This window comes from Rhinopithecus bieti, unplaced genomic scaffold (assembly GCF_001698545.2).
Source record: "Rhinopithecus bieti isolate Rb0 unplaced genomic scaffold, ASM169854v2 scaffold_19969, whole genome shotgun sequence".
Classification (NCBI taxonomy): Eukaryota; Metazoa; Chordata; class Mammalia; order Primates; family Cercopithecidae; genus Rhinopithecus; species Rhinopithecus bieti.
In genome coordinates this window covers 2,479,783-2,496,201 of record NW_016810434.1, presented here as the reverse complement: position 1 = coordinate 2,496,201, position 16,419 = coordinate 2,479,783, and the positions used below count along the sequence as shown (strand labels likewise).

Genomic DNA, 16,419 nt, shown 5'->3' with positions numbered 1-16,419 from the left:
ATGGGAAGTAACTTATGCCTACATCTCAGTTCTATGTATATGCCTCAATTTAAGAAATAAAATATTTTTTATCTTCAGCATGCTGGACTATGATACCGAGAACCTGAACTCTGAAGAAATCTATAGTTCTCTACGTGGAGTTACAGAAGCCATTGAAAAGTTTAGTTTTCGAAGCCAAGAAGATCTGAATGAGCCCATTAAACGAGATGGCAAAAAGGAATGTGATATTGTAAGTATCCCTAGGCTAAAAGAGAACTCTGTATCAGTTCAATGACAGGTAATGAGACTTCTGAACACTAAACCTCATGATTACTGAGCTTCATCATTATTTTTTTCCTATAGTTAAAATAATGTTTTCCTTTTAGTTTTAGTTGGCATATAATAATTGTACACATTTATGAGCTACAAAGTGATATTTTGATACATGTGTAGAATGTATAATAATCAAGGTAATTAGTACATCCATCACCTCATTTATCATTTCTTTATGTGGGGAACATTGAAAAATTCTCTCTTCTAGTGTTTTGGAAGTACACAATAAACTGTTGTTAACTGTATTTACCCTACAGTACTATACAGCAGCAGTCCCCAACCTTTTTGGCACCAGGAACTGGTTTTGTGGAAGATAATTTTTCCAGACTGGGCCACATGATGGGAGGATGGTTTGGGGATGATTCAAGCACATTACATTTATTGTGTACTTTATTTCTGTTATTACTATAATATATAATGAAATAATTATACAACTCATTGTGATGTAGAATCAGTGGGAGCCCTGAGCTTGTTTTCCTGCAACTAGATGGCCCTATCTGGGGGTGTTGGGAGACAGTGACAGATCATCAAGCATTTTACTCTCATAAGGAGCACGCAGTCTAGATCCCTCGCATGCGCAGTTCACAATAGAGTTGACGCTCCTATGAGAATTTAATGCTGCCACTGATCTGACAGGAGGCAGAGCTCAGGCAGTAATGTGAGCGATGTGGGGTGGCTGTAAATAAGATGAAGCGTCACTCATTTGCCCACTGCTCATTTGCCCACCTGCTGTGCTGCGCAGTTCCTAACAGGCCACAGACCAATACCAGTCTATGGCATGGGGGCTAGGGACTGCTGCTATAGAGAATTAGAACTTATTCCTCTTACCTAGCTGTAGTTTTGTAGCTATTAACCAGCCTCTTTTCCTCCCCCACCCCGACCTTTCCCAGCCTCTAGTAACCACAGTTCTACTTTCTACTTCTATTAGCTCAACTCTTACTAGTTCCCATAAATGAGTGAGAATATATGATTTTGGTCTTAATGTACCTGACTTTTTTCACTTAACATAATGTCCTCCAGTTCATGCGTGTTGCTGTGAATGATAGGTTTTCATTTCTTTTTATGGCTGAATAGTATTCCATTGTGTATATATGTCATATTTTCTTTATGCATTCATTTGTTGAGGGACACTTAGGTTGATTCCGTATCTTGGCTGTTGTGAATAGTGCTATAACAAACATGAGGGTGTAGGCTTCTCTTTGATATACTGATTTCCTTTTCTTCAGGTAAATTCCCAGTAGTGGAATTGTTGGTTGTACGGTAGTTCCATTTTCGGTTTTGAAAACCACTGTTCTGTTTTCTATAATGGCTATACTAATATACATTCTCACCAGTGGTATATAAGAACTTCATTTTCTCCACATCCTCACCTTTGTTATTTTTTGTCTTTTTGATAATAACCATAAAATAGTGATAAGAGGCCCAAGGTAATTAATTTTACAAAATTTCAATTTCAAAAGAGTAGCCCTCAGCTATCTTTTCAAGGAATGTTTAGTGCCTTTTTTCTCAGTTTACTTTTGTTTATTCTGGACATAGTTTTGTTTCATGATGTAATAAAAATAGTGAGCCTGGACCAGACACCACCATGGCTTTCTGAGAGCTCCAGTCTCATGGGAGAGGCAGACAGATAAGCACAAGATCCTGGTGCAGTGAGTATGGCCACTGCTTAGCATCCAGGAGACCCGTGGCTAGTTGTGGTACCTAGGCAGGATGTTGTATTAGTCAGTTCTCACACTGCTATAAAGAACTACCAGAGGCCGGGTGCGGTGGCTCACACCTGTAATCCCAGCACTTTGGGAGGCTGAGGCAGGCAGATCACAAGGTCAGGAGATTGAGGCCATCCTGGCCAACGTGGTGAAACCCCGTCTCTACTAAAAATATAAAAATTAGCTGGGCTTGGTGGCGCACACCTGTAGTCCCAGCTACTCAGGAGGCTGAGGCAGGAGAATCACTTAAACCCGAGAGGCAGAGGTTGCAGTGAGCCGAGATCACGCCACTGCACTCCAGCCTGGCAACAGAGTGGACTCCATCTCAAAAAAAAGAAAACTACCAGAAACTAAGTAATTTATAAAGAAAAGAGGTTTAATTGACTCACAGTTCTACAGGTTATACAGGAGTTGTGGCTGGGAATGCCCCCAGAAACTTACACTCATGGTATAAGGGGAAGCAAGCATGTCTTCACATGGTGACAGGAGAGAGAGTGTGAAGAGAGAAGTGCTGTACAGTTTTAAACAATCCGATCTCGTGAGAACTCACTATCATAAGAACAGCAAGGGGGAAGTCCACCCCCATGATCCAGTTACCTCACACCAGGTCCCTCCCCCAACACTGGAAATTACTGTTTGACATGAGATATGGGTGCAGACACAGAGCCAAACCATATCATTCTACCCCTGGCCCCTCCCAGATCTCATGACCTCACGTTTCAAAACACAATCATGCCTTCCCAACAGTCTTCCAAAGTCTTAACTCATTCCCCCATTAACTCAAAAGGCCAAGTCCAAAGTCTAATCTGAGACAAAGCAAGTGCCTTCCAAGTATGAACCTGTAAAATAAAAAACAAGTTAGTGACTTCCAAGATACAATGGAGCTACAGGCATTAGGTAAATGCTTCCATTCCAAAAGGGAGAAATTGGGCAAAACAAAGGGACTACAGGCCCCATGCAAGTCTGAAACCCAGGAGGGCAGTCATTAAATCTTAAAGCTCCATAATAATCTCCTTTGACTACATGTCTCACATCCAGGTCACACTGATGCAAGGGGTAGGCTCCTAAGGCCTTGGGCAGCTCCACCCTTGTGGCTCTGCAAGGTACAGCCCCTACAACTGCTTTCATGGGCTGATGTTGAGAGCTGTTGGTGGATCTACCATTCTGCAATCTGGAGAACTGTGGCCCTCTTCTCACTGCTCCACTAGGCAGTGTCCCAGTGGGGACTCTCTGTGGGGGCTCCAACCCCACATTTCTCCTCTGCACTCCCCTAGTAGAGGTTCTCCATGAGGGTTCTGCTCCTGCAGTAGACATTTGCCTGGACATCCAGGCATTTCCATACATTTTCTAAAATCTAGGTGGAGGCTCCCAAACCTCATTTCTTACCTTCTGCATACCCACAGGCCCAACACCACATGGAAGCCACCAAGGCTTGGGGTTTACACCCTCTGAAACAACAGCCCAACCTGTACTTTGGCCCCTTTCAGCCATAGCTGGAGCTGGAGCATCTGGGATGCAGAGCACCATGTACCAAGGCTGCACAAAGCAGCAGGGCCCTGGGCCTGGCCCACAAAACCATTTTTCCCTCTTAGGGCTCCAGGTCTGTGATGGGAGGGGCTGCCATGAAGGTCTCTGAAATGCCCTGGAGATGTTTACTCCATTGTCTTGGCTATTCACATTTGGCTTTTAATTACTTATGCAAATTTCTGCAGCCTTGAATTCTTTCCCAAAAATGGGTTTTTCTTTTCTGCTGCCTGGTTGGGCTGCAAATTTTCCAAACTTTTACCCTCTGCTTCCTTTTTAAATATAGGTTCTAGTTTCAGGTCATTTTTTTGTTTGTGCAAATGAGCAGAGGCTTTTAGAAGCAGCCAGGCCACATCTTGAACACTTTGCTGCTTAGAAATTTCTTCCACCAGATACCCTAAATCATCTCTCTCAACTTCAAAGTTCCACAAATCTCTAGAGCAGGGGCACAGTGCTGCCAGTCTCTTTGCTAAAGCATATCAAGAGTGACCTTTACTCCAGTTCGTTATCTTCATCTGAGACCACCTCAGCCTGGACTTCACTATCCATATCACTATTAGCATTTTGGTCACAACCATTCAACAAGTCTCTGGGAAGTTTCAAACTTTTCTTTCATTTTCCTTTCTTCTTCTGATCCCTCCAAATTGTTTCAACCTCTACCCATTACCCAGTTCCAAAGGTGCTTCCACATTTTCAGGCATCTTTATTGTAATACCCCACTTCTGGTACCAATTTTCTATATTAGTTAGTTCTTACACTGCTATAAAGAACTACCTAAGACTGGGTAATTTATAAAGAAAAGAGGTTTAATTAACTCACAGTTCTACAGACTATACTGGAGGCATGGCTGGGGAGGCATCAGGAAACTTACAGTCATCGCAGAAGGGCAAAGGGGAAGCAAGTATGTCTTCACATGGTGGCAGGAGAGAAAGAGCGAAGGAGGAAGTGCTACACACTTCTAAACAGCGAGGTCTTATGAGAATTCACTCACTATCATGAGAACAGCAAGGGGAATTCCGCCCCATGATCCAATTATCTCCCACCAGGTTCCTCATCGAATATTGGAAATTGCAATTTGACATCAGATTTGTGTGGGAACACAGAGCCAAACTATATCAGATGTGCAAAAGAGAGGATGTCACCTCTGAACTGAAGCCTGGAGGTCCAGAGGAGTTTGTCAGGTCGAGTAGGAGGGTTGTAGTCAGAGGAGGGCCTGTTTGAAGACTAAGACATGGCCGTGGGCATGGTGTGATTTCCTGTTTGAAGTGGATGAAGTGGAGAAGACTGGGCATGAGGAGTGGTTGGGAAGATTCAGAGCAGAGTTGCAGAGGCCAGCTCAGGAAGGATGTGCTCACTGGGGTATTCCCAACCAATGCTTTGACTTTACCCTGGTGATACTAGAGTCATTGAAGGATCTTTAAGCAGCGAAGTGGCACAGTCATACTTACATTTTAGACAGGCTACTGTTAACTTTGGAATGGAGGATAATTCAGGAGGAAGTGGGGTTGAATAGGGCATGAGCAGAAACAAGAATCAGAAGTCTTCTGGGGCTATTGAGCAAATGCTAGTGCAATTCAGTGAAATATTACTCTAGAAGGAGATTCTCTTTTTGAAATACAATGAATGCTCTTTTGAATACATGCAAATTGCAGGAAAATTGTGGAATATCTAAGCAAATATATCCATCAGGACTTTGGATATACCAGTCTGTTTCAGCCAGTGATTTAGGCTAAAGTTCAATATTTGAGAGATACTGATTAGTTGCTTGAAGATAACTAAAGAAAAGTGAGTAAGTGAAATCACCAGGTAAAGGATAAGGACAGAATCCTAAGGAGCATCAACACTAAGGGAAGGACAGAAGCTAGAGCTGACAGGAGGGAGACCAGGAGAGGGTGGTGGCATAGAAGATAAGGGAGACTATTTCAGGAAGGACATTCTAGCCAAAGGGGCCATGCTGCAAAGAGATAACAGGTCACATATGAAATGAAAGGGCTCCATTGGATTATTTGTTTATTATCCACGTTAAATGTTCTGTTTTAACCTAAAAGATATAAAATACACATTTACTTGCCAATGTTTTGATGTAAAGTTAAGACCTTTCCTTTGAGAATGGGCTCACTGGACTTCCATGTTTTTTCTTCTTAAATAAACTTTACAAGTAGTTACAGTCTGCAATATCCAAATTTAGTTTCTTCCAGGAGTACATTGGATCTTGTGAGCATAGTTGAGTGCAGGGTTGAGAATGGAAACCAGATCACAGTGGATGAAGAAGTTGAGGAACAAACTGGAGAGAAATGAGGATCAAAGGGCATTTCAGATGGGAAAGATCTCTCCCAGCAGGTCCAGTGGAGAGAAGCACCTTGCCTACACAGTGGAGGGGAGCAGATGATTGGATGCGGATCCTTCGGGATGTGGGGACATGAGGTTAGGGCCCAGGTAGAATGTCTGATATTAGCTAGGGAGGGGGGCAGCTTTAGGGGCTTGAAGCAGGAAGTAGAGCGTCTTCCCACTGCTGGTTTCCCAGGGCAGTGGAAGGAGGCCTGCTTTGAAGCGGGGGACTTGTTGTGAGGAGTGTGAGGAATGGGGGAATCTGACTAGGGAAACAGAACTCCTACCAAGAACAGTAGAAAAGGTGGATGCGTGAGGGGTTACTTTTTCCAGTTATGGTGGCTCACACCTGCAATCCCAGCACTTTGGGAGGCCGAGGCGGGTGGATCACCTGAGGTCAGGAGTTCAAGACCATCCTGACCAACATGGTGAAACCCCATCTCTACTAAATACAAAAAATTAGCCAGACGTGGTAGCACATGCCTGTAATCCCAGCTCCTTGGGAGGCTGAGGCAGGGCACTGCTTGAACCTAGAAAGCAGAGGTTGCAGTGAGCCAAGATAGCACCATTTGCACTCCAGCCTGAGCAACAAGAACAAAACTCTGTCTCAAAAAAAAAAAAAAAAAAAAGAAAGAAAATCGAAGAATAAAGGAGCTTCAGAATTCACTTAGCCACCACTTACCATATTTTTAGCTAAATCATTGAGGTGGATATAAAACTGTGTTAAATGTGAAAGACTCCGGAGCCAGTACATCTCCTCTTAAGCCTAACAAGGAAACCCAATCTAGGGAGACAAGCCATAGGATGAATGTCAGATGCAGTAGGAGGGTGGTGCACACAGCAAAAATGAAGACATTCAACATAGGGAGAAAGCCCATCCTTATGGTCAATTACAGAAATACAGCAGACTTATATCAAGGTTCCCTTCTGCTTTGCTTTAATAGAAATTACAACATTTAATACTAGAAGGAGTATAAGGATCTAGTGTAATGTTGGTGCCATGGGAAATTGATACAATGTTTTGGCACTCAGCAAAATTACATTTAGCAAAAGTGATTTGCATATTCTTTACCCAGTATAGTTAGTCTACACTAAAGAAAGAACTCAACAGAAGAAAAAAATATATATGTCATTTCCTTAAGGTAGCTTATTTCAGCATTAGCTACAGTAGCAAAAATAGTAAACGGGAACATCTGAGTAAATCTTTTTTAAAAGCCAAGTAGAGGTAGTGGTGTGATTAAACATGGTGGTTACAAAAACTTCATCCACACGGGAAATGCTTGCACTGTAAGGAAAAGAAAACGGAAGGCAGCGTGCACACAGGATTCCTGCTGCGCAAAGCCTGCGTGGAGACACACACTGAGGTAGTAAGGTTTTGTTGTTAACAGTGATTAGAATTGGTTGAGCTTTATTTTAAAATGTCTGAAGTTTTAAAACCCTTCTCTTTTTTTGTTGTTTTTTTTAAACCTCCTGTTCAATGACTTACCTTTTCTTTGATAAATAATTTTTTATTATAATAGTAGTATTTTAGAAGACTTATAAAAGAAACAATTAAAACCATCCATGAATTTTCTTCCACCCAGAGAAAACCTCTGTTAAGATTTGATTTATACCTTTTTAGTCTTAATTTGTTTCTATCTATGCATATATTATGAATTCTTTTTACATCTTAATTAATATAAAATTTTGTTTGTGGGTGTTAAAAACCAAATGCATCCAAACACCTCCACTAGATTCACGTCCAAAAGAATTGAAAGCAGGGACCTGAATAGATATTTGTGCACCATTGTGTCATAGTGGCATTATTCACAAGAGCCAAAAGGCGGAAGCAACCCAAGTGCCCATCAGCAGATGAGCAGATAAACAGAACGTGGTATATACACACAGTGGGATGTGCTCAGCACTTCCACTTACCTGGGGTACCTAGCATAGGCAACTTCCGAGAGGCAAAGTAAGATAAACAGAACGTGGTATATACACACAGTGGGATGTGCTCAGCACTTCCACTTACCTGGGGTACCTAGCATAGGCAACTTCTGAGAGGCAAAGTAAGATAAAGGTTACCAGAGGTTGTAGGGGAAGGGAGAGGGATGAGGATGCAGGGTTTTTGTTGGGGATGATGAGAAAGTTTTGGGTATACATAGTGGTGATGGTTACACATCATAAATGTATTTAATGACACTGAATTATATACTTAGGAATGATTAAAATGATATGTTACATCTACTTTTCCACAACCAGGAAAAAGTGTAAATGCATTAGCACAAGTTGAGAGAAATGTATCCTGTCATCAGCACAAGTAAAAATTTTGCCATAGGTGTCACCAACATGTTCTGGCTGCCTGGAATGTTTCCACCGTTGTTGGGTAGTCAGATGTCTGGCACAAGTAAAAATTTTGCCATAGGTGTCACCAACGTGTTCTGGCTGCCTGGAATGTTTCCACCGTTGTTGGATAGTCAGATGTCTGCGATGAGGAAAACAGTCTGGCCCCATTGCCAGCACCAGCCCACACCTGCTGGGCTACACTGCCACCTGCAAAGTGGCTAGACCAGTGGTGTGCCCCATATGAGAGGACCCTAAGAGTAAAAGTGATTTGCTCTTGTCAGTACCATGGCAAGGGGCCAGTCAGAGGGCCAGCGGTTGAATTTGTTGAAGGCAACGTTCAGAATATACTAGCAAAGAAAAACAAAATTCAGAAGATACTAAAGACCTGTTCTTTGACCCAGCATAACAACTCTGAGTCAGAAATATCTAAAAGAAGGATGATACGCCTAGGAGGTGCTGAGTTCTCTGTCATAGGAGATTGTGACGCGTTGAGGCCCAGCACTAGGCAGGAATACATAGAGTACAAGGAATTAATTTGGGGATGGATGACACCCATTAGACTTAATGATGGCGGTTGGAAGAGCTTCTCTCTGTGGATGTGGGCAGGGCCGCAGTGAGAATCCCCCATTGCTGATCTGGTCCTTGAGAGCAGGGGTGTGAGTGGACAGCCTTTCCTTCTCAAGGAAAGGCTTCTGAGCCTTTCATCCCTCAGGAAACGCCTTGGTAAAGTGAATCACCAAATTACAAAGTAAAGGAGATCTGAAGTATAAAGACTAGATGCAAATGCAGGCATATTGTTCCTTTTATGGTAGTTTATGGATTTGGTATTTTTACACTGCAATACTAATAGCTGTCCTTTTGTCACTGGCCATACATATTTCAAGTGAAAATCTCTGGCCCTCTTAATATTTCTGAGCATTCAAAGGATATGTCCATTACAAGTCCCAGAAGGGAACTGACAGTGTGCTGTGCTCCAGGTGTCCCGTGATGGGGGTGCTGCCTCCCCTGCCACCAGCGAGGTAGAAGGAGGCCGGACAGCTCTGGATAACAAGACCTCGCTACTCAACACCCAGCCTCCGCGCGCCTTCCCGGGACCGCGGGCACGAGACTACAACCCATACCCCTACTCAGATGCCATCAACACCTACGACAAGACTGCCCTGAAAGAGGCTGTGTTCGATGACGACATGGAGCAGCTTCGAGATGGTTGGTGTCTCTTTGCTTAAGTGTCCCCACCCAGAAGTGCTTCCCTTGTGCTCCCTCCTGTCTGGCCAGTACCAGGCCCACTGGTCAGATGTAAATGGAGACTCTGGGTCTGTTCTTTCTGCTTAGTCATTTGTTCAGGCACTACTTACTGAATCCCTACTGTGTGCTTAGGCACGGGGAACACGACAGTGAACAGAAGCACAAGTGACAGGGCAGTGAGGAAATAAACAGTCACACGTGATATGAAGTAGCCACTGCCACAGCTGAGCGTGAGGGAAGGCCAACTCTACCATCAGGGAGGCTCTGCTGCAGAACCCAGGGCCCAGGCAAGCCAGGGGCATAGGACCAAACAGGATGGCGAGCACGGGCTCAGCCTTTGTGAAGGCCTTGAACCTGCGCTTCCCAGCTCCCTGAGCTGTGGAGTGAGATCCTGAAGCACCACTCCGAGGCTTCCCTCTCCTCTCACACCTGCTTTGTAACCAGGTCTTCCTGGAGCTGTGTTGACCTCCGTGCTGCATTTGGGAGGCAGGGGTTTGACATACACTGACCACTTGCATTACTGTGTGTGGTGCTAAGCTAAGTGTGGGGTCAGAAAGATTTGCCCAAAATGTAACGTAAGCATATAACATAGGAAGTAGGGAGCAGAGGCAGAGCTAGTCTGGTTTCTTTCTGGCTCCTGTGTTAAGAAACCAGTGTCCATTATTGAATAAACTAGTGAGTGATGCGTATGTATTTGTATGACAGTATTTTTATCTGAAACTTATTTATTTTATCATCTCTCATGTTACGTGATTTGGTTTATTTCAATTTGATAGTGCTTTTAAAAAATTACGGTTTTGAAGCCTATTTCTCAGGCTTGAATGAGTAATTAGAACCTACATTAGAATTCTAAATAGTTAAAATTCACTAAGGGCCTACTGTGTGTCATGAAATGTATGGGTTGCCGGGGACCGAGACACAGGAGACACAGCCCCTGGCCTCAGAGAGCTCACGGTCTGTCAGGGAAGTAGACTGATAGTGGTCACACTAGTACCAGAGAAGGCCTGTGCTGGAGGCAGATGCCAGATCCAGTGGGGGCCCAAAGAAAAGAAAGCTGATCCTCTTGCAGGGATCAGATAGTAGGGGAATGCTAAGATAGAAGAGAAGTTCTCTGTTTGAAAGCAGAAGTGGCTGTAGGGATGAAAAGCCGAATCTTGGCTATTAATTGCCTATAGGCTGGTGGGTAGCATCTCAGACTCTGCCCACACATCTGTTCACTGGGCAGTAAGCGAATAGGGTATAGTGTTTGTAAGGACTGGCACTTCCTGGGAGAAGTGGACTATTTGTTTTCATTGCTTATAGAATTGTTTATCCTTTATAGATCTCGATTAAGGTAGAAATTACAATGTTGGTTATTCACCAGCTGTTTACTAAAAGGCTTAAAGAAAAGGAGAAAAAGGTAGGAAGGCAGGAGGAAATGACAGAGTTCTTTACCATTTCAGACTTCCTTGTGTGTTTGCTACCCAATCTTAGAAGCTAAAGAAGTATGCAAATACACGTTTAAGTAGTTCCTAATAACTTGTCTGATTTGTTTGTTTTTTCATCCTCTCTATTTAAAGTTGAATATTCAGAGTTGAGGTTTCTTAAAAGAACATGGAGGAGAAAGGATGTGCCTTTCTGCCGTAGAAACCGTGTTCACAGCCCTGCAGGTAACTATGTTGAGTCTCTTGGGCCAGTTTTTAGTCTCCACATAGATAGTCCACCAGTAGTCCAAACACCTTGATTGGTATTTGTTCACCATGCTGGTTCCTAAGCTATAGACATTTGAGAAGGGAATGGATGATAATCAGATGTGATGGTGAGGAGGCCTTGAGGAAAATGTGCATATGGGAGTGGATATGACCCTGGTAAAAGGCTGTCCAGTGGTGGGGCTGACTCAGGACCATGGCAGTGGGAGAGAGTTTCGGAAAATAAGAGGGTTGAAAAGGCACTTTGGCAGATGCAGGCATTTCTCCTCTCTGTCTGAAGTAGAAGGGAAAAGGTAGCAAGGAAGGGTGAAGACGTTGACTGTTGGTACTGGACAGCTGGTCTCGCACCTCTGCTTTCACAGTGAACTTGGTGAGAAGGTTGGTGGCCGGACAGTGAAGCAGAGTGGAGGGTGGGAAGGGAACCATGAAGGAGGCGTCGCCTCTGGGAGATGAGGCAGGAAGGGAAGGATCACTGGGCACCACTGAGGAAGCCCCTGTGCCGGGCATTTCCTCACAAGGTGACGTATGTGTGGTGTGATGTATGTGTGGTGTGTTTCACCAGTGCCCATCGACCATTCTGACCTGGTGGCTGACCTTCTGAAAGAGCTGTCCAACCATAACGAGCGAGTGGAGGAACGGAAGGGAGCCCTGCTGGAGCTGCTCAAGATCACGCGGGAAGACAGCCTTGGTGTCTGGGAGGAGCACTTCAAGACCATTCTGCTCCTGCTGCTGGAGACCCTCGGAGACAAAGACGTGAGATGCTGGTTTGGCCTTTCCTTGCCCCTTTCCATGTAATGGGGTCACGATGTCCTTTTCTTGCTGGGCTTGACTTCAGCTTTACTTTCTGGGTTGTGCTTACTGTTTACATCAAAACATTTATTTGTTCATTTTTCACATATTTTCTGAGCACGTTTAGTAAGGTCATGTTTTTATCAGCAACAAGCTGCTTCTTGGCTTACGTGCATGGTCTGCAACTGGGTTTATAGTAGTTAAGGGAACCTCATTCCTGCATCTAGTTGCTTTAACACAGAATTTCTTAAAACTTCATTAGCATGGAATGTGGTCTTTTAGGACGCACTTTTTCACTTGTGAGTTTCATTTTGTTTCATATGTAATTGAGAAATAAAAGGTCCATTTTAAAAGACCTAATTAAATGCTACATTCCGTGAAATTCCATCTTGGTTCCCCCCTACATGTTAAGAGTTCCAATAAGTTTAATCAGTCAAGTGGTAGGTTCCAGAAGCATGATTTTGATTTTTGTATTATTAATTTTAAAATAAAAAAGCTTCATTATCCTGGGACATTTGAATGTGACAAACTAGGCATTTGTGACATGCCTGGTCTGTGATCTGCACATCGTACATAGAGAACTCTTAAAAGGGGGAGTAATCTGGTCAAAGTCCTGCCTTCTCCCACCTGTGGAGCTGGTCCCTTGTATGGAAACAGGAATAGATGCTGGGAATTACCAGAATTAAATCTCTACAAGAAAAACTTTCTCCATCCACATTGGCTTTCTGTAGGCCAGCAGAAATGAGAAGAGAGTGCTGTGGTGAGGGGCTGGAGGAGGGGGATGGGAGGATTGCCAGGAGGTGACAGGCCATGCCCAGGGCCAGCTAGAGGGGACTTGCATGGCAACCGAGTGACAGGGAGGCTTACTGCGTGCCATGCTGTGGAGACTCAGATAGCTTTCTGATGCTTCAGATTAATGGTTTGGTTTAGGGATAAGTAAAGATAGAAGAATGGTAATAAGTAATCTGTTTCACTTTTAAAAAAAAAAACTTTTAAAATACTTTTAAAAAAGACAAAGTATTGGCTCATAAGGCAGTTATGCCTTGTTGGCTGTGCTGGGAGACAAAGTGATGTCATGTAGAAGACAGGTAAAATGGTGTATTAGTGTGTGAATTGTACAGATGAGTGACAAAGAATCAGGATGTACTTTCTGGCTCTGTTTGGTGTAAACTCCATTCTCTTTTATTGAGATTAGGAGTCTATTTGGAATGGCTTTCCTCCAGATACATAACTCTGGCCTTAACCAACTTGAGGCCTCTACACACCCAGTGATCTCATCACATGGAAGGTCAGGAATAATGACAGGCCTTCCACTGTCCTTAGGTGGAGTTCAGTCTTACAGGCTGTGTTGATGAAACATCCAGGTGCTTTGTACACATTCTTTCATACATTTTACAGAAGCATAATTTGTAGGCTGAAGCCTCAGGAAATCTGGAAATCCCCAGAAAACTGATAATGAACTTAGGTGTATCATCCTCATTTGGTCTTGAGTGCATGGCTTGTTCGAGAAGCTTTTTTCAGTGCCTGTCAGGCGCTGGGTCCTGGGAATGTCACCCTAAGGCACAGTGCCTGCCTTCATGGAGCTGATGTCTAGAGAGCCAGTGTCAAGTAAAGCCGATTTCAAGTAAACCATGTGATCTGTGCAGAGGGTTCTGCAAGGTTCCGGGGAACCCAGAACTGGGTGCTTGGCCTTGCCGAACCTGCTGACTGCTGCGTGTGAAAGTGCGGTGTGGTGTTTGCTGATGTCTTCCTTTCCCCTTATACTCTAGCATTCAATTCGAGCACTGGCGTTGAGAGTTTTGAGGGAAATCCTGAGAAATCAACCAGCAAGATTTAAAAACTACGCCGAGCTGACGATTATGAAGACTCTGGAAGCCCACAAAGACTCCCATAAGGAGGTGAGTCATTTACGTGGCCAGGGGTGCTGAACAGGCGGGTCATGGGGAGCAGCTGGGATGTGGAGATAGAGGAATCAGAATCAGCCCACAGCTTAAGAGCCCCTTCCTTGGATCTCGGCCATGTAGTAATACGGAGTGGAGTCCCCATTGCTGTCGTCCTTGTTGAGCAGGGGCGCAGTTCCAGGGCCAGTGCCATTTGTTCAGTTCCCAGCTCCTCCTCGCTATTTCCAACAGGCCTGCCCTGTCCCTGAGATGTGTTCCATGCCTGGGCTTCCGGCTGCCTTTGTGGAAGGGAAGGGTCTGCTGCTGCTTTCTGGCATTTAGCCTCTAGTAGTCTGGTGTGGGAGGTGGAGACCAGCTTTGGAATCACAGACATGCAAGTCCCAGAACCAATGCCTCCTTGCTCCAAATATGTGGACCAGTCATTTCACCTTCTGAGCCTCCGTTTCCTTGTGTATAAAATAGGAATGGATATTTCCACAGAGTTTTTCATGAGAATTAAATGAGATGGCCAGGGATGGTTCCCGCCCAGCTCCTGCCAACAGCGGGTAGCACGCTGCTGTGCTGACCTTCCTCCCTGCCGGCCGTTCAGTGTGCTTCTCTCTGCAGGATGAGGCTGAGTGGAGGCAGCCCCGCTGTGCCTCTTCCACTCACTGTTGAGTAATTAAAATGCTAGCAAGCCATCTCTGCAGCTTCTGGCATTGGGACCTCAGCTGCCTGGTAGAGAGCGGCACAACATGTCTCTGTATCCTGCACACATGCCTCACCCCTATGCCTCACCAGGCTTTCAAGTAGCTAGAAGCCTACAGAGAATGAGGAGGTGGCTGGAGCTGTCCTGATACAAATGATTCAGTGACACCCTTCAGTAAAATGAACTGTGGGAAACAAAACCATATATTGGAACTTCAGAAAACAGCCTGCCAGATAATGGGTTTGACCCCAAAGTGAGACATAACTACTTGCCCGGTTTGATCTCTTGGCTCATGTGTGACTGTCATGTGAGCACGCTCATGGATTAAGGGAATTGTAATTAACACAATTCTTCCATCTACATAGAGAGACCCTAGATCGTAGTTCTGTTTGGCATTTGTGTGGCTGCTTGAGCAGTGACTGATGTGACCTCTTCAAATCTCCACCACAATTGTAGCTCAGCAAGGGTGAGGGTCTTGTCCTCAGACTGGGCCTCTCTCCACCTGCTAGTCCTAGAAAACAGCACACAGTACACAGGGGATGGATGTGTTTTCAGACTAATAACTGGGTTTCCAAAATCTGGCTTGGTTGCCTGATGGCGATAATCACTCACATTTGAACAAAGCACTTTTCATTTATAATAACTCATTTAAAACACGTGAAGACCAGGTGAGCTGGTACGATCAATATAGTGATTCCCAGGTGAGGAGGGAAGGTCCTAGAGAGTATAGGGGTCCAATCTTTTGGCTTCCCTGGGTTGCATTGGAAGAATTGTCTTAGGCCACACATAAAATGCACTAATGATAGACGATGAGCCTAAAAAAAAGAATCACAAAACATTTTCATAATGTTTTAAGAAAGTTTTTGAATTTGTGTTGGGCTGCATTCAAAGCCATCCTGGGCCACGGGTTGGACAAGCTTGTCCTAGAGGAACTGTATGCACAGCAGTTACTGGCAGAACTGAGATATGGCTAGGTTTTGTGTCTCCTTTAAGGGGCAGCTGGCATTTGCTAACTTTTTTAAACCATAATTGCTTCTCCTTCATGAGAATACATGATCAAAAAATGAAATTAAAATGTTCTTTTTGTTTTGCTTTGTTTTTGAGGCAGGGTCTTGCTCTGTCACCCAGGCTGGAGTGCGGTGGCACAACCTGTGCTCACTGTAACCTCCACCTCCCAGGCTGAAGCAGTCCTCCTGCCTAAGCCCCCCGAGCAGCTGAGACTACAGGCATGAGCTACCACACCCGGCCTGATGTTCTTCTACATAGAGATGATATCAGTTGCTTTCATGGGGCAGTACATACTTAGACTTGGGCATTTAAATGAAACGCCAGGCCGTCCATGGTGTCTTGGCACGTACTTACTGACTCTCCAGTTGGAAGATATCTATGTAAAGTGAGTCCTAAGAAGTATAAGTTAACAACATTAAGTAATTGATTTGTTATTTGCTGTTTTCTTGAAAGATCTTTTGTTTTTTCTGCAAAATTAGAAATTTAGGAGAGAAAATTCTCAGGTATGAGGCCCTTTAAATTGCCCAAGGGAAAAGAGCAGAATATATGTCCCGCTTCACATAAACTTAGCAGCACTCAGGTTCAGGGGCCTCCGTGCTGCTGTTACTGACTTGTGGTAGAGCCGGTGGAGGAGGTGTGTTGGGAACGGTGCCTGCATTGGCAGGCCTTCCTGCTTTGCATAGTTTGACTCACCTTGACTCACTGCCCTTGGAGTTTCCTTATAAAACTTGACTCTGTCACTTTGCCAGGAGCCACTATAATAACTCAAGAACCTGTATATTTAGGTTTGGGGTTGGGTTTTCCTTTTTCGTTCCTTTTCTTTCTTTTCCCTTGAAGTTCTTCTTAGCTTCCTCTTATTTTAACCAATCTTTTTCCATTCCTTCTTGCTGTTTTTTTAGGGCAAA

General features: G+C 44.2%; 1 protein-coding gene across 18 annotated transcripts in view; it reads left to right on the top strand.

Annotated features, from left to right (window-relative positions):
• The window catches only part of CLASP1 (cytoplasmic linker associated protein 1), a 312,807-nt gene that overhangs the window by 273,494 nt on the left and 22,894 nt on the right, over window positions 1-16,419 (top strand). For 10 of the 18 annotated variants that reach the window (XM_017891966.1, XM_017891965.1, XM_017891961.1 and 7 more), the window contains 4 exons: window positions 79-229; window positions 9,173-9,401; window positions 11,691-11,881; window positions 13,687-13,815. In XM_017891966.1, the coding sequence (XP_017747455.1) occupies window positions 79-229; window positions 9,173-9,401; window positions 11,691-11,881; window positions 13,687-13,815 (700 nt within the window). Of the gene's footprint in view, window positions 1-78; window positions 230-9,172; window positions 9,402-10,999; window positions 11,090-11,690; window positions 11,882-13,686; window positions 13,816-16,419 lie in introns of all 18 variants that reach the window. The other 8 variants (XM_017891955.1, XM_017891959.1, XM_017891970.1 and 5 more) reach the window with 1 other exon arrangement.